At 38.9% G+C, this 22,726-nt stretch overlaps 1 protein-coding gene across 1 annotated transcript in view; it reads right to left on the reverse strand.

The window, feature by feature from the left end:
- Window positions 1-22,726, reverse strand: part of Nbeal1 (neurobeachin like 1) — a 140,380-nt gene that overhangs the window by 11,164 nt on the left and 106,490 nt on the right. Inside the window, 12 exon segments of the mRNA XM_037210375.1 lie at window positions 760-932; window positions 2,817-2,926; window positions 3,583-3,672; window positions 7,850-7,966; window positions 10,732-10,829; window positions 11,509-11,626; window positions 13,259-13,368; window positions 15,958-16,088; window positions 17,703-17,843; window positions 20,130-20,254; window positions 20,895-20,990; window positions 21,892-21,993. Coding sequence (XP_037066270.1) covers window positions 760-932; window positions 2,817-2,926; window positions 3,583-3,672; window positions 7,850-7,966; window positions 10,732-10,829; window positions 11,509-11,626; window positions 13,259-13,368; window positions 15,958-16,088; window positions 17,703-17,843; window positions 20,130-20,254; window positions 20,895-20,990; window positions 21,892-21,993 — 1,411 coding nt within the window.

The raw sequence follows: 22,726 nt of genomic DNA on the forward strand, positions 1-22,726 counted from the left end.
TGGGAACCTGTTCCCCATGCTAAACTATCTCACCCAGCCTTGACACAAGAGGAGGAGCTGGGTCCTGCTTCAGCTTTGATGTGCCATGCTTTGTTCTAGCCCATGGGAGGCCTGTCCTTTTCTAAAATGGGGGAGGGGGAAGAAGGTAGGGATGATGACTGTGGTCAATATGTAAAAAAAAAAAAAAAAATGTTATCTAAACAAAATAAAAACAAAAAAATCACCAGTAGAGTTAGCAGCAGACTCCATTACCCTCATTTAACAAGCTTATTGAGAAAAAAACTTTTATTGTTTTTATTTCTCTGTGTAGTTTTGGTGCCTGTCCTGGATCTTGCTCTGTAGCCCAGGCTGGCCTCGAACTCACAGCAATCCGCTTGACTCTGCCTCCCAAGTGCTGGGATTAAAGGCATGCACCACCACCACTGACCGGCAAAACTTTTATTCTTATACCAAGGCCTGAAATACTAAGATGTACCAGGTTAATATATATTCAGCAATTTTATCTGTCATACTTTACTATTAATAATGTCCTTATCTAATGATGACAAATTTTATTATGTAGACACAAAATCATTATGTCTACCATATAACTTAATAAAACTGGGTTTAATATCTTCTAATGTAGTATGAAAACATATTTAATGTACATGGTGCTTGAATGCACCCCCAACATATTAAGTATCCCTATCAGGAGCATGTGCCACTTCTACACAGTTGAAAACACAGAAGAAGAAGGTTTGTGGAAAAGTTCATTCTTACCTATGTGTCGGATGTTATGTGAGACAATTTTGCCTTTGGTAAGTGACATTACTTGGATACTATTATCCCAGTGTCCAGCACTGAAGAGCAACTTTGCATCATGTGACACCACAAAAAGTTTGGAAGTAATTTCCAGCCCTGGAGCAAAAGGACCATTCACAGTTCGCTGAGCTCTGTAAACACAATTGAATTTTAGAATTTTCCTTAAGAGATCACTTAGACTATTACCAACAGTAAAGTACCTCAGACAGGAGGATGGTACAGTATTGAACCCTAGCACTCAGGAGGCATGAAAACTGCTGTTAGTTTGAGGCCAGTCTGGTCTCCAGAGTGAGTTCCAGGACAGTTACGTAAGAAGACACTGCCCAAAAACAACAAAAACCAAATAAAGACTATTTGTAAATAGTAAAGAGTAATTTGACCATTCACCATTTCCAATGTAATATTTTATTCTACATTTGTTATAATGGGAATTTAGCAATGTCTGAATGCCAAATACTGTCAGGTTATAACTTAAAACCAGAGAGAAGGGGAGGCAAAGTGAGAAAGAAGAGGAAATTGGTGTCTCAGAGCATTACTTTAAAAATCACAGGTATCGCTGGGCGGTGGTGGTGCACACCTTTAATCCCAGCACTCACGGGGCAGAGGCAGGTGGATCTCTGTGAGTTCGAGGCCAGCCTGGTCTACAGAGTGAGGTCCAGGACAGCCAGACCCCAGGACAGAGAAATCCGGTCTCAGGAAAAAAACCAAACCCAAAAACAAAGACAAAAACCCCCAGCAACAACAACAACAACAAAACCCATTAGCTGTCCATTACTAAGCCTAGGAACTGTAGCCATGAGATTGGATTCTCCAGAAGAGCTGCCAGCCAAAGTCATGCTGGGATCAAGAAAAATGGGCCTTGGTGGTTCATGTTACTGGAGTTGTATCCATGCTAGTGGATGTCCACACAATCCAGAAGAGAATTTGACATTGCTGCTGCCGCTGTTGCTGTTATAGCAATGGCGACCACCGCTGCTACTGTCTCTGGGATTACCATTTCATAATTGCTTACTACAGCTAGCACAGTGGAGACCCTGGCAGCAAAAGTAGCTACCACAGTTAGTTAATCTTCCATTCTATTGGGCATGATAAATTTAATTCAGTAGTTATATACATCTTGATTGGCTTTGAAAATTATAAATTTATAAACTCAAGTTTCATTTGCTTTTGGGATACTATCTTACAAGGACTCCAACGTACAGTATGGCTCGTTAAGGAAGGGAATGGCTCAGTTGCCTTTAGCCTCCTGGCTATGGGTGAGATAGGACCTCTGTTGGTCTTTTCTGTATCAAACACACAGATTGCAAGCCCAGTGCCACTTTGAGATCTTTGGCAACAGTTAACTCTGCAGCTCACACAATTGAGCCTGTATGATAATGAGTATTCAGAGACAGGTAATGTCTGGGGGGCACTCACCAACCTAAGACAAAGCACCTGTGTGGCCTGGGCAGGCGTCTCCATGACGGGTAAGGTGACCTGCTGACGTCCCACGCAACCCAAGTCAGAAGCTCATTTTTTAATAAAAGGGAGACCTGTGTGTTCCTGGCCCCCCGTTTTGGGTAACTGTTGCCTTGCTTGCGGACCTTGACCTTGATATCCTCCCAATGCTAATTCCTTGCCAAGTTCCACCCTCCTGAATGCTTAAGGGAAGTACCGTGTCTGTGTATCCTGAATAATGGGCATTAAAAGCTTAGATGCAAGATTGTAAAACATCAGTAGCAAACTGCTGCCCTCCAGGGTTCTCCCATTGTGCTGTAAGCCTGTATTTAAGACCTCCTCCCTCCTTCAATAAATGACATTCGGCATTTTAAAAAAATTATATATATAATTGAATGAATACTGCAAATGTAATCTATGAATATCACAAATGTGATTAATATCATGAGTGTAATTAATGAATATCATGAGTGTAATTAAAAAAAAAACAAACCAAAACCCAAAAACAAAGACAAAAAACAAAAAAACAAAACCCCAGTAACAACAACAACAAAACCCATTAGCTGTCCATTACTTACTTCGGGTTAGTCACAGTTTGATCCTTGATGAATGTGAAGTAGTTAGAAATGTTTCTGTCATAAGGTAGCCATCCATGGGTTCCAATAACATAATTCATGCTAACTGTTACCTGAAAAAGAACATATGAACGCTGAAATAAATAAAAGATTAAAGAATGTGGCTAAGAGTAATCAGATGTTCACAGATTTTGACATCCATCATTTGGAGACCAGTGTAAGATACATGAAACCAAATCTTAAATAATTCAAGTGGAAAAACCTACTTACAGCTTACAGTAAGAATAGTTGTTTTCTTTAGCTAATTGCTTTTCATCTTAACTTCTCAGGTCACTAGCATTAGTGTTAACATTCAGAGAAAACTGAAGTTACCTTTACCATGACAAATAAGATGTAACTATCACTTAGGCCAAAGAGGAGAGTTGACAAACCGTTACAATGTCCCTGAAACAACAGTATTAGTGTGTACTTGATTTTAAGAGAGAAAAGCTTTTTACTCCTTCAATTATAAAACAACATGTTACCCAAGCCCCGATTCACGTAACTTAAAAAAACATTGCTTTTACCAGTACTTGGAAGGCAAAGGCACGCACACACACCACACACACACACACACACACACACACACACACACACACACACACACACACACACACACACACACGATGAAGTTTAGGAATGTAACGGAAATATTTTTACATTCATTCCTATTTCTGGTAAACTAATGAATACAGACATAGCAATATGAAATAGGTATATATCAACTTACCAGTAACTCAGGGCTGCCTTGAGACATAAAAGAACGAGATTGATTTTTAGGGATGATGGCCTTTAATAGAGGAATACCATCACTAATTCCCTGTAAAATAAAAGGCATTTAATGGCTGTTCATTTTATTAGGTACTAATTATTGAAAATTTCTATTGTTTAGACAGGGATCCCTACAATACCTCATTTTACTCTACCTGATCATGTAATAATTTAATATAAAATGTGGAAAAGGAATTATATGCCATGTTTGAATAGCCAGCACACGCGAATCATCTGAAACCAATCCCTGTCTAGTTCCAGTCCTCTGTGGGGAGCAGATGGAGATGCCAAGGAGCAGCAATTAGTTAAACCAGGATTTTTAGGATCTTTCCCTGCCCCAGCTGTACTGACACAAACATAATGCACATGTAGTAAGTTAAATGAGAAAGTTGTTTATAATTTATAGGAAAATCTTTTGGGCTTTACATCAAAAACATTAATCTGGCTTCCCTAGCTGGAATCACAAATGGCTCTTGATTCACTATTTGAAGAGAAAAGCAGTTTCTATGGGTTTTATAACATTATTTATTGGATTTCATAGCACTATTAGTTCTTATAGCCCTTTTAGAATAATATCTGGTACATAGTATATATTCAGTAATGTTATCCATAATAAACGTTAGCTGTCATTTTGAAACTATAGACACATCAGAAAAATACATTCAAATCATTGTTATTTTGCATTGTGGTAAGATGATGGTAATTGTTTCCTCAGAATGATATTTATTTTCGGATCATAATATATGATTTTCACAACATAAGACTTTCAGAAAGAACCTCAGTTAACAAAATAGATCAATGTTCGCTCCATTTAATTTGATGTTGGCTCTTGGCTTGCTGTATATTGCCTTTATTATGTATGTCCCTTGTATTCTTGATCTCTCCAAGACTTTTATCATGAAGGGGTATTGGATTTTGTCAAAGGCTTTTTCAGCATCTGTTGAGATGATCGTGTGATTTTTTTTTTTTTTTTTTGGTTTTTCGAGACAGGGTTTCTCTGTGTAGCTTTGCGCCTTTCCTGGAGCTCACTTGGTAGCCCAGGCTGGCCTCGAACTCACAGAGATCCGCCTGCCTCTGCCTCCCAAGTGCTGGGATTAAAGGCGTGCGCCACCAACGCCCGGCCTGATCGTGTGATTTTTAAATGGAGCGAAACTCAAAGCAATTCCACTAAAATCACAAACAAGACAAGGCTGTCCTGTCCACTCTCTCCATATCTATTCAATATAGTACTTGAAATTCTAAAGCAATAAAACTACTAAAGGAGATCAAGGGGATACAAATTGGAAAGGAAGAAGCCAAAGTATCCTTATTTGCAGATGATATGATAATGTACATAAGCAACCCCCACAATTCTACCAGGGAACTCCTACACCTTTAGTGAAGTGGCTGGATACAAGATTAACTTAAGAAAAAGCCCTCCTATACATAAATGATAAATGAGCCAAGAAAGAAATCAGGGAAACAACACCCTTCACAATAGCCACAGATAATATAAACTATCTTAAGGTAACTCTAACCAAGCATGTGAAAGACAAGAACTTCAAGACTTTGAAGAAAGAAATGCAAGAAGACAGCAGAAGATGGAATGATCTCCTATGTTCATGGATTGGTAGGATGAACATAGGAATAATGAACATTTTACCAAAAGCAATATACAGATTCCACACAATCCCCATTAAAATTCCTATACAACTGTTTATAGGCCTCAAAAGAACAATACTCAACTTCATATGGAAAAACAGAAAATTCAGGATAGCTAAAACCATCTTGTACAATCAAAGAACTTCCAGAGGTATCACCATCCCTGATTCAAGCTCTACTACAGAGCAATAGTAGTAAAAACCACATGGCATTGGCATAAAAACAGACAGGTGGATCCATGGAATCCAATCGAAGACCCAGGTGTAAATCCACACACCTATGGACACTTGATTTTTGACAAAGAAGTCAAAATTATACAATGGAAAAAACAAAGCATCTTCAACAAATGGTGCTGGTCTAACTGGATGTCAGCATGTAGAAGAATGCAAATAGATTCGTATCTATCACCCTGAACAAAACTCAAGTCCAAGTAGATCGAAGACCTCAACATAAATCCAGATGCACTGAATCTGATAGAAAAGAGAGTGGGAAGTAGCCTTAAATATGTTGGTACAGGAGACAGCTTCCTGGATGGAATACCAACAGTGTAGGCACTAAGACCAATGATTTATAAATGGGACCTCCTGAAACTAAAAGGCTTCCGTAAGACTTTAAAGGGCACTGTCAATAGGACAGCCTACAGAATGGGGAAAGATCTTTACTAACCCCACATCCAAAAGAGGGCAGATTTCTAAAATATATAAAGAACTCAAGAAACTAGACATCAAAAAAAAAAAAATTAAAAATGGGTTACAGATATAAAGAGAGTTCTCAACAGAAGAATGTTAAATAGCTGAGAAACTGTTCAATATCCATAGCCATCAGGGAAAAGCAAATCAAAACGACTCTGAGATACCATCTTATACCTGTCAGAATGGCTAAGATCAAATGCTGGATGGATGTGGAGGATGTGGAGCAAAGGGAACACTCCTCCATTGTTAGTGGAAGTGCAAACTTGTACAGCCACTTTTAAATCAATATGGTGACTTCTCAGAAAATTGGGAATTGATCTACCCCAAGAACTGCCTACACCAATCTTGGGCAATACCCAAAGGTGTGCCCACAAGGTCACTTGCTCAGCTGTGCTCATACCAGCTTTATTTGTAATAGCAAGAACCTGGAAACAACCTAGACATCCCTTAACTGAAAGAATGGATAAAGAAAATGTGGTACATTTGCACAATGGAGTATTACTAAGCTGTTAAAAAACAATGACATCATGAAATCTGCAGGCAAATGGATTGAACTAGAAAAAAAAAAAATTGTCCTAAGTGAGGTAATCTAGACCCAGCAAGACAAGCATGGTATGTTCTCACTTTTAAGTGGATACTAGCTGTAAAGGATAACCATGCCACAATCCACAGAGCCGGAGAGGCTAGGTAACAAGGAGGGCTCAAGGAGAGATGCATGCACCTCCCTGGGAAGGGAAAGAGAATAGATTTCAAGGGTGGACTGGGATCAGGTGGGGATGAGAACAGGAGGGATCAGGTGGGGGCCTTTTAGGGACAGGGTAAAAACCTGGTGCAAGAGAAACTCCCAGGAATCTACAAGGATGACTCTAAGACTCCAAGCAACATCGGATATGTAGCCTGAACTGGCTGTCTCCTGTGACCGGGCAAGAGTCCTAGTGGAGAGACTGGGATATCAACCCAGCCACACGACCTTTGACCTAGTCTGTCCTGCCTATGGGATGCGCTAGGGTAAGGATGACACAGAGACTGTGGGAGTGGCCAACCAAAGACTCTTTCAGCCTCAGACCCATGTTACAAGAGTGAGTCCACCCCTGACACTGCCTGGAGCACCAGGACCCAGAGGATAAATGACTCAGAGGCCTAGGACAGAACCAAACCTGACTGGAGAAAAAAAAAAGTCTATGCTATACTCATAGACTGGTGAGTATCCCAATTGTCATCAGAGAGGCTTCATCCAGCAACTGATGGAAACAGGTGCAGACCCACAGCCAAACATTAGGCCAAGTTCAGGGAATCTTGCTGAAGGGAAGGAGGAAGGATTGTAGGAGCCAGAGTGGTCAGGACATCATAAGGAAACACAGAAAATCAACTAACCTGGGCTCGTGGGAGCTCATAGAGTCTGAACTGACAACCAGGGAGCCTGCATGGACTGACCTAGGTCCTCTGCACATGTGACAGCTGTGTAGCTTGGTCTTCTTGTGGGGCTCCTAACACTGGGAGTGGTGGGAAGTCTCCAACTCTGTTGCTGGCTTTTGGGACCCTACTCCTCATCCTGGGTCACTTTGCCTACCTTAATACAAGGGGAGGTGCTTAGTCTTACTGCAACTTGATATGTCATGTTTTATTGATATCCATGGGAGGCCTGTCCCTTTCTGAAGAGGAATGGAGGAGGAGAGGTTGGGGGGATGGACTGGGAGGAGGGGAAACTGCAGTTGGGGTGTAAAATAAATAAAAATAAGGTGAAGAGAACAATAAAGGAAAATACTTGAGTTGACCTTTGGCTTTTCACAAGTAAGTGATACAACTATAGGCAGGGATGAGCACACCCACACACACACATGTACTAACACAGGATTGGAGAAAGGTCTCCGACATTACCAAGTTGGGTTTTACCTCTATAAAAAAGGACTTCAGTTCAGGGAGGTGCTGAAAGAGGTTTAGGGTTGCGACTTCTGTTTTGGTCTGCTTTTGTATGGCTTCTTCTGCTGATAATCTTGGAGGGTGTGGTTCCTTCAAAATAATTTTAAGGAAAAATTTTAGAGTTCCATGAAAACCTGCCCGTGTTCACTCACACACAGTGGACTGTTCTAAGAGAATGCACACCTGGCACTGTTAACAACTCCAGGCCATGGGCTTAGCTTATCCAACCCCAGCAAATCTGCCATCCATCCTTCTTTTCTACAGATATCTCATTTCTACTTTAAAGTTGTTCTTATTGATATCACTCCTGTGTTTCCAGATCAGAATGATTTTTTACATGCTCTTTCACCAATTATTTAGTATTTCTTAGTTTCTTTTTTCTCTTAAGTATCCATTAGTTATTGTGATCAATCTTTCCCATCCAGCCTATAGGAATCTTTTTTCTTCTAAGTCTAAATTCCACTTTATTGATTTTCTGTGTGTATGTGGGCATGTGCATGTCAGTGCATGTGTGGAGGCCAGAGAACAACCTGCAGGAGTCAGTTCTCTTCTCCACCATGCTGACATGGGGGACTGAGTTCAGTTACCCACCGAGTCAGATACAGAATTAAGTATATTCATGTTAATTAAACATAGTGATAACATATTCTATACCTTATTACTATTCCAAGGGCACAATTAAAATGTGTAAGAGTTGTCCTTCTAAAGAGGATTCTTGCCAGGTACAGTAACATACACCTGTAATCCTAGTGTTTGGCAGGTAAGAGTTCTACAAAAGAATCACCAATGCTGACTATCCAGGTGCTTAGAAGACTAAGGCAGGAGGAATTGGAGTTTGAAGCCAGCTACAGAAAGTTCTAAGGCAGTATAGGCTACATAGTAACACTCTGTCTCAGAAAGAACACAAAACAAACAGGGAGGTGCAGTTCAATTCTTCTGCCTCTATTACAAAATATTTGATAATAGGCAATAGATGTGACACTTAAATGTGTAGCTTTTAATACTTAAAAAAACCAACAACATCTTTATTTTAAATAACAGGCTGAGAGTCCTAACCTTGTCTGATCTTCTTTAGTATGTGTGGTGACTGAGCCTGCACTTGGACATTGCACACACTAAGTAAGCATTCCTGGACTAAACTACCACCTCAGCCCCTTGTAATATTTTTAATCACAATAAAAACTAGTGTGAGGGAGGTAGCTCAAAAAAGTACTCATCTAGAAGCAAACATAAGGACCTGGGTTCAAATTTACAGGACCCTTGTTTTAAAAAGGCCAGCCAAGGTGGCCAGCCAGCCTCGCCTACTCGATGAATTCTAGGCCAGTAAGAGATCAGGGTTGAAACCAAACGCTGGACAGTGTCAGAGAAGGACGCCCACGAAATGAAACTCTGACCTCTACAAGCATGAACACACAGGGCAGGATAACTGCCCTGCCAATCAACAGATCAGCTCTGTTCTTGTAAAATAACAGGAGTTAAAAAAAAGTAGAGCTCAAGCCTGGAGCGGTGGTGGCAGCGGCAGCGGCAGCGGCAGCGGCAGTGGCGGCGCATGCCTTTAATCCCAGCACTCAAGGAGGCAGAGGCAGGCGGATCTCTGTGAGTTCGAGGCCAGCCTGGTCTACATAGTTCCAGGACAGCCAGGGCTACACAGTAAAACCCTGTCTCAAACACAAAACCAAACAAAACGGAGAGGTGGAAAGGCTCTAATCAGAGCCCCACCAAGAGCTGTTTTAATTTTGAACTGCGTATGTGTTAGGAACGAGCTCTACCACTGCACTATATTCTCCGCCCTTTTTAAACTTTTCTCTTTGACACAGGGTCTCACTAAGTCGGCCAGGCTGGCACTGAACTCACAGAGATCACTGTGTAGCCCTGGCTGATTGCATTTATCCTCTGTTAAGTTGTAATGTGCTCATGTAATTGAGACTCCTGATACTAGGAAGACTGATGTATTACGTAGAGGGACTTCAAATGAAGTCTAGAACTGAATCTCCAAGAGACAGTATTGCTGTTGTTTTATTTTTTTGTTTTCTTGTTTTGTTTTTTTCCAGAGCTGAGGACCGAACCCAGGGCCTTGCGCTTGCTAGGCAAGCACTCTACCACTGAGCTAAATCCCCAACCCATTGCTATTGTTTTAAAAGAAGAAATGCAATCATAAAAATCAAACACTATCAAGTACAATTTTTCTAGGACTCTACTACTCTTCAAGTCTCAGAATACTTCGAAACATCATTCTAAGCCAGCAGTTCTCAACCTGTGGGTCGTGAATCCTTTGGCTAACTTCTATCTCCAAAAATATTTATATTACGATTTATAACATAGCAAAGTTACAGTTATGAAGTAACAATGAAAACCATGTGATGGCTGGGGGTCACAGCATGAGGATGTATTAAAGGGTCACAGCATTAGGAAGGTTGACGTGGTAGTTTGAATGTATTTGGCCCCCATAAGCTCACAGAGAGTGACACTATTAGGAAATGTGGTCTTGTTGGAGGAAGCTGGATGACGTGGGCCTTTAATGCAGACCTGGGGGATGGAGGCCACACCGTCTGTTGGAAATGTGTCCCTGCTGGGGTGGGTTTTGAGGTCTTTTTCTCAAGCTTTACTCAGTATGACTGTCAGCTGACTTCCTGTTGCCTCTGAGTCAAGATGTAGGACTCTCAGCTCCAGCACCCCATCTGCCTGCATGCTGCCATGTCCCACCATGATGGACTGAACCTCTGAACTGTAAGTGAGCCCCTTCAATTAAACGTTTTCTTTATAAGAGTTGCCATGGTCATGGTGTCTTCTCACAGCAATAGTAAACCCTGACTAAGACAGTTGAGAACCACTGCTCTAAGCTGATGATAATTTACCTTTAACAGCTGACAAGGTGTTTGCCCAAAATTATTAATCATCCCTTCTAAGGCTTTTCTTTCCTTTTCATCTGTTAAGGCATCAAGATCTACAGCACCTAAAACAAGAAGCAATCACTATTGAGAAAAACAAACCAGTAAGACTCTGATAAATACATCAAGGACTGTTTAACACATTTAAAACAAAACATCAGTCTTCAACTTGTCACCAGAAAAATGGCCTATTTTTATGTGTGTGTGTGTGTGTGTGTGTGTGTGTGTGTGTGTGTGTGTGTGTGTACATATGGGAGATCCTGTCTCAATAAGGGGAAGAACCAGTGAGGAAGACCACCTGACATATACCTTCAACCTCCTTGTGTACCCATACATGTATCATATGTGTACACACCAAAAAGATTTAAAAAGAGAGATCATTTTCTGACCATAGCTTCACAATCAGTTTTGATTGTAAGAATTTATTACTGGAAATTCTAAGTGCCTTCTTTCAAAGTTTACTAAAAATATTACATAATATTCAATGTAAGACTTGATTAAACAGGAAATTTAATTTCCCATTTAAGAAACCAAAAGCATATGATGATGACTGGTGTCTATAATTAGATTTCCATATACACACACACATCACAAACTACTATTACAAAACTGAAATAGTGGCAGTTTCATGACCTTCCATCTAAAAAGCTGTTTTGTTGACGTACGCTTTCCTAGGTTAAGGGTCCAGGCCCAAACCCCATGGTCTATGAGAGCACTACAGAGAGGACATAGGTAGGCTCAGACCTTCATAACTGCAGTAATAGAAGACATTGAGTGCTTCCACTGCAGCTGGTCCTCTCTGTTTGTAGCCAAAAATCAGGTCTATCCATTCATGAAGATGAGCAGACACATATTCAGACTCCTAGAAAGAGAACAAATTTAATAATTAATACAGGTAATTTCCAACTGTAATCTAAATTCATGCATTTTAAAAAGGGCATGGAGCAGCCAGGAGATGGTGGTGCAGGCCTTTCATCCTAGGACTTAGGAGGCAGAGAAATGTGGATCTCTGAGTTCAAGGTCAGCCTAGGATGTGGATCTCTGGTTCCAGGACAGCTAGGGCTACACAGAGTAACCCTGTCTTAGGGGAAAACAAAAAAAAAAAAAAAACAAAAAACAAAAACATGGAGCCAGAGAGAAGAACACTGATTGCTCTAAAAGAGAAAGCATGTTCAATTCCCAGTACCCACATGACGACTAACCACCACCTGTAACTCCAGTTCCAGATCTCTGACCCCTTCTGTCCTTGCTGGGCACTGCACACACACAGTGTATACACATACATACACGTAAAGCATCTGCACACTTTTTTTTAAAGAAGAGTACTGCTTGGTAAACAATGCTGCGAGACAGTAACACAATGATCAACGGTAAACTAACTCTCTCTATTTCTTCAATTCCACGTTGGAAATTTACCTAAACACTCTTAAGTTTTTTTAAAGTGGCATTTTTGATAGGCTAGTTTTATTAGAAGCTGGGTAATCTTTCAGAAAAATTAAAAAATGTAGTCATGCTTAACTGAAATGAAACAAAAACAGAAATTGCAAAACATTTCCTTATACCAGCTGGGTAAACAGAATAGCAATCCATACAGCAAACACACAGAGAACTGGAATGCTAACACAGGCTGAACCTCCCTTATGTAACATGATTAAGGCTACAAGTATTTGAGATTTTGCTTGTTGTTGTATGTTTTGTTTTATTTCAGACAAGTTCATATCATGTTGTTCATGCTGGACTCCAAGTCAGGAACTCAGGCTTCAGCCTCCTAAGAAACTGCCACTAAGCCCAACTCAGATTGTGGATTGTTCCCAGATTCTGAAATATTTGCAGAGGATTTATTAGCTAATCCAAAAATCAAAAATTCCAAAATGTCCCGAAATACACTGGGTGAAAAAAAAAAAACATAAAAAAGCTATTAACATCTCCTCAAATCTAAGAGAGTTAAATAAGAGGTGTGAAATGCATTTTTTTGTTTTTTCCAAGACAGGGTTTCTCTTTGTAGCTTTGGAGTCTGTCCTGGAACTCGCTCTTAGGCTGGCCTCGAACTCACAAAGATGAACCTGCCTCTGCCTTCTGAGTGCTGAGATTAAAGGCATGTGCCACCACCATCTGGCGTGGAATGCATTTTCTGTGGTAGTTTCTTTTGTAATAGTTATATAAAACTTGTCAATTCAAGAAAATAAAATTTTGATTTCCTATATACCAGAAATCAAAAGCTTATGACACTGATAATTGGAATTTATAATTAGATTTGTATATAGACCATTGTAAGATATTATTAAAAAAAAGAAAAAGTGGAAACCCATATTCTGGTACATAATCATGAATAATATCACCAAAAATTATATCCTAAGATTAAATTATATATTGTATTTTTAGAACAGTAATATATAACAGATAAATTAATCTAGAAAAAAGTACACTTTAACTTATCTTTGAAAAACATATCTATGTTTTATTAGACTTGGTGGAGACGTAACGGAAACCTTACCAGAGCTTTCCTGTGTTTATAAATGAAATCTTCAGCTGACTTAGCCCATCTTGGAAGAATGACATCATTTACCACTTCTTGGGAAACTTGTAGGTGACCCAAATTAAATTCTAAGACACATAAAAAATAAAAACATCAGAATCATTTTAGATTTAAATAAGTGATGTAAAACATACAAAAGAGGGCCTATGACTAGAAAAATACTTTAGCTTATCTATTGCAATATAGTTTACTCATTAATTAAACTATACAAAGTGTTTTAAAACTCATTTTTAGAAGTTTATCTGAGTAAGAATTCTTTTTCTTAGGAAAGTGGGGAGGAGTAACTTGGGAGACACTCAGTGGGCAAATTTCAGGTATTCAATCATAAATATCTGAATTTGGTTCTCCATCATGTAAAGCCAAGTACAGTGGCTCATGCCAATGACTACAGAGCTGAGCGTGACTACAAGAATCCTAGGGGCTTGCAAGCAGCCCACCCAGTTAAGGTGGGACAGGACTAAGGACGTTGACCTCTGGCCTCTCCAAATGAATGCATGGATACACACACACACACACACACACACACACACACACACACACACACACACACACCCTCCACGTGTAAGTGCATAGGCATGGGAACACATGCGCACATACAAGTGAAAAGTAAAAAAGAACAGGGAAAGCACTACACTCCTCACTTTAATTGGATTACAATAGAATATTATCCTTACACTAAACATGGATAATGGTCCTTTTAATGGTTAGTTTACAAAATATGGTTCATTAAAACTTATGGTGTAACTTATACCTTAAACTCACTCACTGAGAGTTTTGTTTCATGGAGAATAGCATCTTTTATGGCACTATTCCACAAAGACAGTTGCTATTCTAGCTGAACATGACATGTGACAGAACTTTATCAAGTATGAGGTTTTCCTGTTCATACACTGTGAGAAGGAAAGTGTTAACACACCTTCAAAACAAGGTCTTAAAATACCAGTCATCGGATAGCAGGGTACTGCCTTGAAATACCACACTCCCCGAGTCTAGGTAAGGTTTAAAGGTCCAGGTGTGAAAGGGACAGTGTCCACTTCACAGTCATTTCCCTTTGGGTTTCCCTGCAGAACCTTCATGTCATCTGCACAGCATTTCCGCCCTAAACGCCACACCCATCCATGTGACTGCTTTAGAGGCTGGTACAGACAGTTCTAGAGAATGAAGCTACAGGGGTTAGACTTAACAGGTACACAACACATCAGCGCCCCCATCCTTGCACGATGCGGTTGTCTCTACCTACTATGCTTAAGCTACATCAGTTGTCTGTAACAATGAGAAGGATTAGCCATCAACAAAGCAAAATATTCAGAATCAAAGAGTGAAAATACAGAAAGAAATTGGCCACGATGACACTATAAACCTGAAACTAAATTATCTCTTTTTATTACAGAAAACACTGAAATTTTATTGTGCAATTTTGTGATGTTTATATTACTATTTATTCCTACTAGATAATACATTTGTTTTCTCCTGCCTAAACTCCTATCAAACAATTATAAAATCACAGTTATACATAAAGACCATGAAGTCATAGGGCTGAGGGCAGCAATTGCCTCCAATAAATACCTTGAATTGTAGAACAAAGAATACCTTAAGTTTTTCATTAAAATTCAGCCCAATTACTCTTCCTATTCCACATACACACTGGCGTTATTAAATTCCAGTCCAATAGCTGACTAATAAACTGTAAAAAGTGTACCCCAAAATCTTGCAAACTTATTTGTGCTTTTAAAACAAATATGAGGTTAGGGAAACAGTCTGGTTGTGGAGTGTGTGCCAACCAAGTGAGCAAGACTCTGAGTTCAATCTCCAGTATGTCATACACACAAAAGTAGGAAAAGCCAAATGGTGCTGGTGGTACATGCCTTTAGTACTAATACTTGGGGGGGCAGAGGCAGGTGGATCTCTGTGAGTTCAAGGCCAGCCTGGTCTACAGAGTGAGTTCCCAGAGCCCTCAAAAAACCAAAAAAATAAAAAAAGTAGTAATAATCAAGTAAAATAACACTACAGAAAAAATATTTGGATATTTTAAAAATTTAATTATCATAATGCATTCTCTACTCCAATAACCTAATTTCCAAAAAGTGCAATGATTTTGCCATTATTTTAAATGTGCACTTTTTGTACATTCCAAATAAGGAATCAGGAGCCATCTTCTTTAAAAGGTAAAAGAACACTTGCATCTTTGTGAATTACATGGTCTCTTGTAACTACTCAAGTTGGTCATTAATTTCTGAAAGCTAGTTATAGATAGGAAAAACATAATATAAACAGGCACATATGATACTCTAAAAACATGAGTTTACTCATGGGTTTGGCTCACTGACCTTGGTCTAAGTTACCACGTTACTGACCTCAAAGTCTTGCGATGGCAGTGTATAGCAGTATCGTGTCTCTAGTAAAGACTGCACGCTGAGGTAAGTTCTCTTAGGAGTTCAAATTTGACTCATATCTTAGTTTCCTATATCGCTTCCCTGAAAAGTAAGACTTGGTTCTTTACGTTATTTCCCTGGTATCAGTTCAATCCTGTCACTAATTTACACACAGAAGAAACCTGAAATAAATCATGCAATATTACAGAAGATGTCCTCAAAATTGCTTTTCACGATTTTTCACTGGGACCTGTTGAATACAATTTTAAATCCTCTATTTCTTACCATTTTGATTTTCTAAAAACTCAGGGAAATAGAAGAATTCAGGAATAAGTTCCTTTACATCATATGTATTATCCATAAGAGCTTGCCAGGTAGCAGGGATGGAATGGAACTGCCGGTCTGCACAGTCAAACCTGCACGTGAATTGAAAGACAACAGTCTACTAGAGGAAAGCTAGGAAGCAGAGAACAAACCTTTACAATTTCCATGTGACTACAGTTCTTTCTTAATCTTCCTCTTTAGTAGCTGAAAACAACCTCTATTGTCTTTATGATAATGACATTGCACATCGCTGCATGTGTCAGACACCTGTCTATTTTCTTTAGAAAAACTGCTGTTCAGACCCTTTTCCATTTTGAAATTCAGTTTTGTATTATTTGGCTGTAAGGACTCTGTATATGTTCCAAATACAATTCCCTTATTGGATTTTCTTGATTGTACTTTCTTGATGGTACTTTATAAAGTACAAACAGAATTTATTTTAAAGCTTTGTCAAATCACATTTCTTCGTAAAATTATAAAGAACCAAAATAAACCTAGTCATAATTTCCTGTATCTTATGAAGGAAATTATCTCCTGTCAGTCCAACATTTTACTGATGCTTAAGAATCTTAAAAACAGAGTCTCTTCTTGAAAACCAAAGTTTATTGTAATTATACAGGGTAGAGAATACAGGCTAACTACAGATGTTACATGCAAAGATAAAAAAACAGGCAGTGTTTGTATACTATTGACTGAGTTGTAAGAACAAAATGGTAATGCTAAGAACTAAGGCAAAAACTGGAAAATACTGACTGACAGTGAATTCTCACGCAGCTTCCTTAGAATAATTAGGAACACGTGAAATACAGATAAGTCACAATACCCACAGATAAGGTTATTACAGCAGTATCACAGGCCTGTGTAAGTGGCTGCTGTAAATCCCAACTGCTTCCTCTATCTAGTCTATGAAAACATTCTTAGGAAGACTGTGTAGTCACTGCTAAGATCTGACTATCTGTGGATAGTCAGATTTAGCTCTACATCACCTTAATTCTATAATCTGGGGATGGAGTTGTTACTTGGAACTGAAACCAGGACCCTGTACATGTTAGACAAGTTCTCAGCCAGTGGGCAACACCTTTGGTCTGACATCTAATTATAAATCTCTGGTTGATTTCTCAACTTGAAGGGATTCCAAATGTACAATACAGTATCAGTGAAAAAATCATATTCAAATATCTTATATATGAGTTAATTTGAATGACTTGTTCTTAAACTACTCTGGCTGATTTTCTCAAATTAAAACCTAGCAGAGGATTTAAAAGACATGGCTCCATCATTCAGAACATTGTGGTGATATATTGTGTATCCTAATAAACTTGCCTGAGGATCATCGGACAGAGCCAGCCACTAGACATAGAGGTCAAGCAGTGGTGGCACACACCTTTAATCCCAGCACTTGAGATCTCATGCCTTTGCTTGGGAAGCACACACGCTTTAATTCCAGGAAGTAATATGGCAGGTCAGAGAAAGGTATAGAAGGCGTGAGGAAACAGGAACTCACTCTCTTTAGGCTGAGGATTTTGTAGAGGTGAGAACTAGTGGCTGACTGCTCTGCTTCTCTGATCTTTTAGCTTTCACCCTGATATCTGGCTCTGGGTATTTTTAGCAAAAGACCATCTAAGACTCAAACAACAGAACATGACATCAAAGCGAACAGTTCTCAACGTTACCATCAGAGGAAATGGGTTTTACTCTAAGCATACCTTCCACTCTGGAGCTGGATGTGGAGGGTAGTAAAAGGTTCTACACGGATAAGATAGTGCATGACACCTGCAGAATTCGAATAATGAGTACCATAATGAAACTTATCAATCGTTCCCATTGGATCCTCAAAAGTTTCATACCTTAAAAAAAAAAGTAGTGTTTTATGATCTTAACAACAAAATGGTAAGAATCTAAATCTGTACTAGTTAGCTTAAAGCATAATCTTTAAAACGTCAATCCTTAGTCATATACTTTAATATCAAATGAAGTATCTGCATCCCCACATAACAACAGGCAAAAAATAATTTCTAAGAATGTTTCCTAAACAACAAAATATCACTGAAACAAGCTTTTGGAGCACTGAAAATAATTTTATTTAATTTTCAGTGTACAGGTGCTTTGCCTGCATGTGTGTCTATACACCACTTGCACGTCCAGTGCCAGTGGAGCCAGGGAGTGAGTGAGTGGGCTCCCCTGCAACTGGAGCTACAGGGGTTTGTGAGCTGCCACTTGGGTGCTGGGAACTGAACCAAGTCCTCTGCAAGAGCAGCGAGTGCTCTCAACTGCTGAGCCGTCTCTCCAGACCCAGCATTTTTATATAATACAATAATAACACATGTTGACTATAGAAACGTCTTAAAAATAGAGACTGAAATAGAACACATTTTTATCAAATCTAATTCTTCTTCCTTGGGACAAAATCTTCCTGATGAATAATTATCTATTCTTTATTGTTTTACTTTTTAAATTTATTTTTATTTAAGTGTGTGTATGTGTTGAGTGAGTGAATTTCAGGTATACGTAGGTGTCCTTAGAGGCCACATGTTGTCAGATGCCTTGGAGCTGTAGCTATGGGATGCTATGTGCCACAGGAAGCAGGGCAGGGAACCAAACTTGGGTTCTCTGGAAGAGGAGCAAGTGCTCTCAACTGCTGAGGCATCTCTCTACGTCCCCGACTTTATTTTTCAGGGTTTGTTTATTCTTTGTGTGCATATGGTGCACAGGTAGAGGTGCATGTGGGTTCTGAGAATCAAATTCAGGTTGTAAAGATTGGTGGCAAGAGTCTCTACCCACTGAGCCATCCAGCTAGCACCAATATCAATTTATTCTAATGAATAAATGAGTACACAAAAATTTATTTAGCAACATTGAGGATCACACCAAAACTTCACACACAACAGGTAAGTGCTTACTACTGAGCCACACTCCTAGAACTACAGATACATTTTTGGTTTTTTAGTCACATTTATTTAATGTGTGTCCCAAAGCTTGTGTGACACAGTGCATGCATGGAAATCACAGCACCAACTTGCAGAACTCAATATTTTGTTACACCAATTACAGAACTCAGTGTGGCGGCAGTTCCTCACAAAACCAAAATTAGCTCTACCACATGACTGAGCTATGCCACTGTAGGGTGTTTAGCTGGATGATTTCAGGTCGGCTTGCACATTTTACCACAGCACTAGTCACAATAGCTGAGTCATAGAAGCAGCACAGAGGTCTAACAAGAGGGATGGGTGAAGGGTGGAACTGTTGTTCATCATAGAAGAATGCAGTAATGCCACCTGCGCAAAAATGGATGCAACTACAAAAATTATATTAAGAGAATTAAGCCAGTCTCATAAACACTGAGTTGGACAATATATATATATTGTTTTTGTTCTCTCACTTGTGGTCCCTAAATTTTATATAGATATATAAAATCATGTATATATGTAAGTATACAACAAAATTGTCTGGAAAAATAGGACATGGGGTGGCAGAGAGAGCAGAGCATGGTGAAATAAATATACTGAACATCATGGTGAAATATATTGAACATACATTATATACTTGTATGAAATTTTCCTTCAGTAAAACATGTACAGTGAATATGCACAAGGATAACTGAGAAAATTTTAAGTACCTTGCAATGAAAAAAGATAACATGGAGATGGAGAGACGGCTCAGTGGTTAAGAGCACCTGGTGCCCTTCCAGAGGACTTGGGTTTGGTTCCCAGGACTCCTCTGTGACCCCAGTTCTAGAGTACCTGATGACCATTTTTCTAGCCTCTGCAGGTACCAGACATACATGCAGACAAAACAACCATACATATTAAAAACATTTTTTTCCAAACATTTAGGGGCTGGAGAGATAGCTTAACAGTTAAGAGCATTAGCTGCTCTACTAGAGGACCTGGGGTCAATTCCCAGCACCCTGTACACAGCAGCTCACAGGCACCTGTAACTCCATTTCCAGATCCAACACCCTCTTCTGACCTCTGCAGGCACATGTGTGGTGTACACATATATACACAAGAAAAAAATCATATTCATAATGAAAAACAACTTTTTTAATTTAAAAAGGGTAACATGCAGTTGTTTTGATTGAAATAAGCAAAAATTCAAACAATGGCTGTCTCAAATATTTAAAACCCACTTACTTTTCTCGCATAGCTTTGGCGTTTTTTTCATTAACTACTCCAATTGGTTTAGAAAGATCTCGAAATACAGTGGGGTTATTAAGGTCCAACTCTTCTGACGTATAATCTTGCAAAATCCAGGGAAACTAAGAGACATAATTCAAAATTTAGACATTTCTTCCTAGAGACCCTAACATTCCCACATCAAATATGAAATGTTCATAAAAATAAAAAGGGGTAATCACTAAAAAGTTTTCCCAATTATAAATACTTTAAAAACACATTTTAATATTTGTTTCAGTTCAATAGTGTAATTTTCTATAATTCTTCTGGGTTATTTTTAATAAAATGAAACAAAAAGGACTTTAGTTATAATTACTAGTCTTCATGTTTATAATACTTCTTTAAAATATGGAGGTGGAAAACATAAAGGCAGAGTATGTGTTCTGTGTGTGTGTGTGTGTGTTTCTTCTGTAGTGCTGGAGATTGAGCCCAGAGCCTCACATATGGTACAAGAATGTTCTGCCACTGAGCTATACCCAAGCCTCTCCATTTTTTTTCTAAATAAAAACATAAATATAACATATAGTGTTGTACATTGTAAGAGTGTAAGTTAGCTGGGCGGTGATGGTGCAAGCCTTTAATCCCAGCACTCTGGAGGCAGAGGAAAGAGGATCTCTGTGAGTTCGAGGCCAGCCTGGTGTACAGAGCGAGTTATAGGACAGGCGCCAAAGCAGGGGGCAGGGGGTAGTATAAGTTGATTTTAGAGATTTATACAGAACTTACCACAGGGTACTGTGCAAGGTCATTATAGGTCCGTCCTGCCATTGTATTTATTTGAATGAGGTAGTCAAAGTTTGTTATCTCTCGATTCACCCATTTCTAGACAGTTAAAAAAAAAAGAATACTAGAATTATATCATGTAACCTCTTAGAATGTGACAATTATTAATAACTAACATAATTTTTTGTAATCATTATCTCTATCATGACTGAAGAGATGGAAATAAGGAAGTTTAACATGTAGACAAATCAACTTCTCCATAATCTATTTCCTTTTAGTATGCATAGTTACAAAAATGTCAAAAGTGGGGCAGTCTTTTTAGAAATTAAAGTTTTAAGATAAATAATAAAATATTTAATTGAAAAAGAGTCTTAATGTTTCTTTTTTCCACACCTGGCAAGACTTAACTCTTATTTAAGACTTTCCAGAGTATATTACAGTGCTTATGCTTAAGTGTTTCTCTTTTTCTTGGAGACTGGTTTTCAAAAGAAATAGATGCTAAGTTTCAGGTGTGGGAGTGCACACACGTGCAACACTACCTACTCAGGAGGTGAAGAAAGGAGGAGGAGGGCAAGTTGGAGGATACCCTGCCAATGTCCCAACCCATTTAGTCTGGAGTACACACAGTGGGGGCATACATCAGAGATTTCCTGAGAGAGTGACAATCAACTTTAACCCACTGTGGACCAAAAGCAAAAGGTTATAATTATGGTGAACAGTGAAAGATGAAATCTGTATGCTGCAGTTTATAAAGGGAAATCCATATACTGACATATATTTCTATACATGGGAAGCTCGACTGTTCTTAGGTGTAAGGTTGAGAAATCAGTAGTTAATGAATCAAGTTTATTCAAAAGCAAAAGGAACAAACAAGGCCAACTAACAGCCAACCATCCAAATAAACAAGCAAGCAAACAAACAAATGGAAAAGAGCAGTTAGAAAACAGAACAAAATTCTGAGATAGAAAATGAATAATATAACAACCTAAAATTTTCCTACCTGTGTCAATCCTGATGCTTTGAATAATTCCTGTGGCGATCTTGTTCCATAACTATTAGGAGAATGAAGTGACAACAGTCTGCTATATACTTTGTTTCTAACCTATAAAAAATACTACCGTTTAGTATAAAAAGTAGTCAAGACAAATATGAATTACAGATTTTGTAATAGTGTTAGCAAGACAGAATTAATCCTTTAAGAATAATAGTGCTGTCTTACTGATTCCCAACTGTGCCGTTATCAGGATTCTTTTTCTTCAGAAAGCACTCACCCCCCACAACTTACCAGCAGTTATCTGCAATTCTGCCCCTCCCCATTTTCTTGACAATTACAACCCACTATCTGTTTTGTAACTTCACCTCTCCTGCTATTTCCTATCACCAGTAGATTATGCTTTTAATCCTTTACTATACTTAGTGCTGTGGTTTAAATATGTTCTTTCCAAGTTGATGGTTTAGAAAACTGATCCTCAAATAACAAGTCCATAATTGGAGATGCGGCATTTGGAGATATCAATATTAAATGATGTCATGAAGAAAGTAAAATGGCAGATGAAGGTGCCTATTGCCAAGCCTGATCATCTGACTTTGATCCTTAGGAACAACACTGTGGAATGAAGGACTTATTCAAGTTATCCTCTGGTCTCCACAGGCACACTACAACTGACACACACAATACAGTTTTAAAAAATGATGTCATGAGGCTGAAACATCATACTGACATTAGTGTCCTCATAAGAAGAGGAAAGAAAACCCAGGCCCACCATGCATAGCTTGTCTAATCTTATATATAGTACGCTGTAACATAATCAGATAATGTCTGGCATCTACTGGTT

Source organism: Peromyscus leucopus, chromosome 13 (assembly GCF_004664715.2).
Source record: "Peromyscus leucopus breed LL Stock chromosome 13, UCI_PerLeu_2.1, whole genome shotgun sequence".
Taxonomy (NCBI): Eukaryota; Metazoa; Chordata; class Mammalia; order Rodentia; family Cricetidae; genus Peromyscus; species Peromyscus leucopus.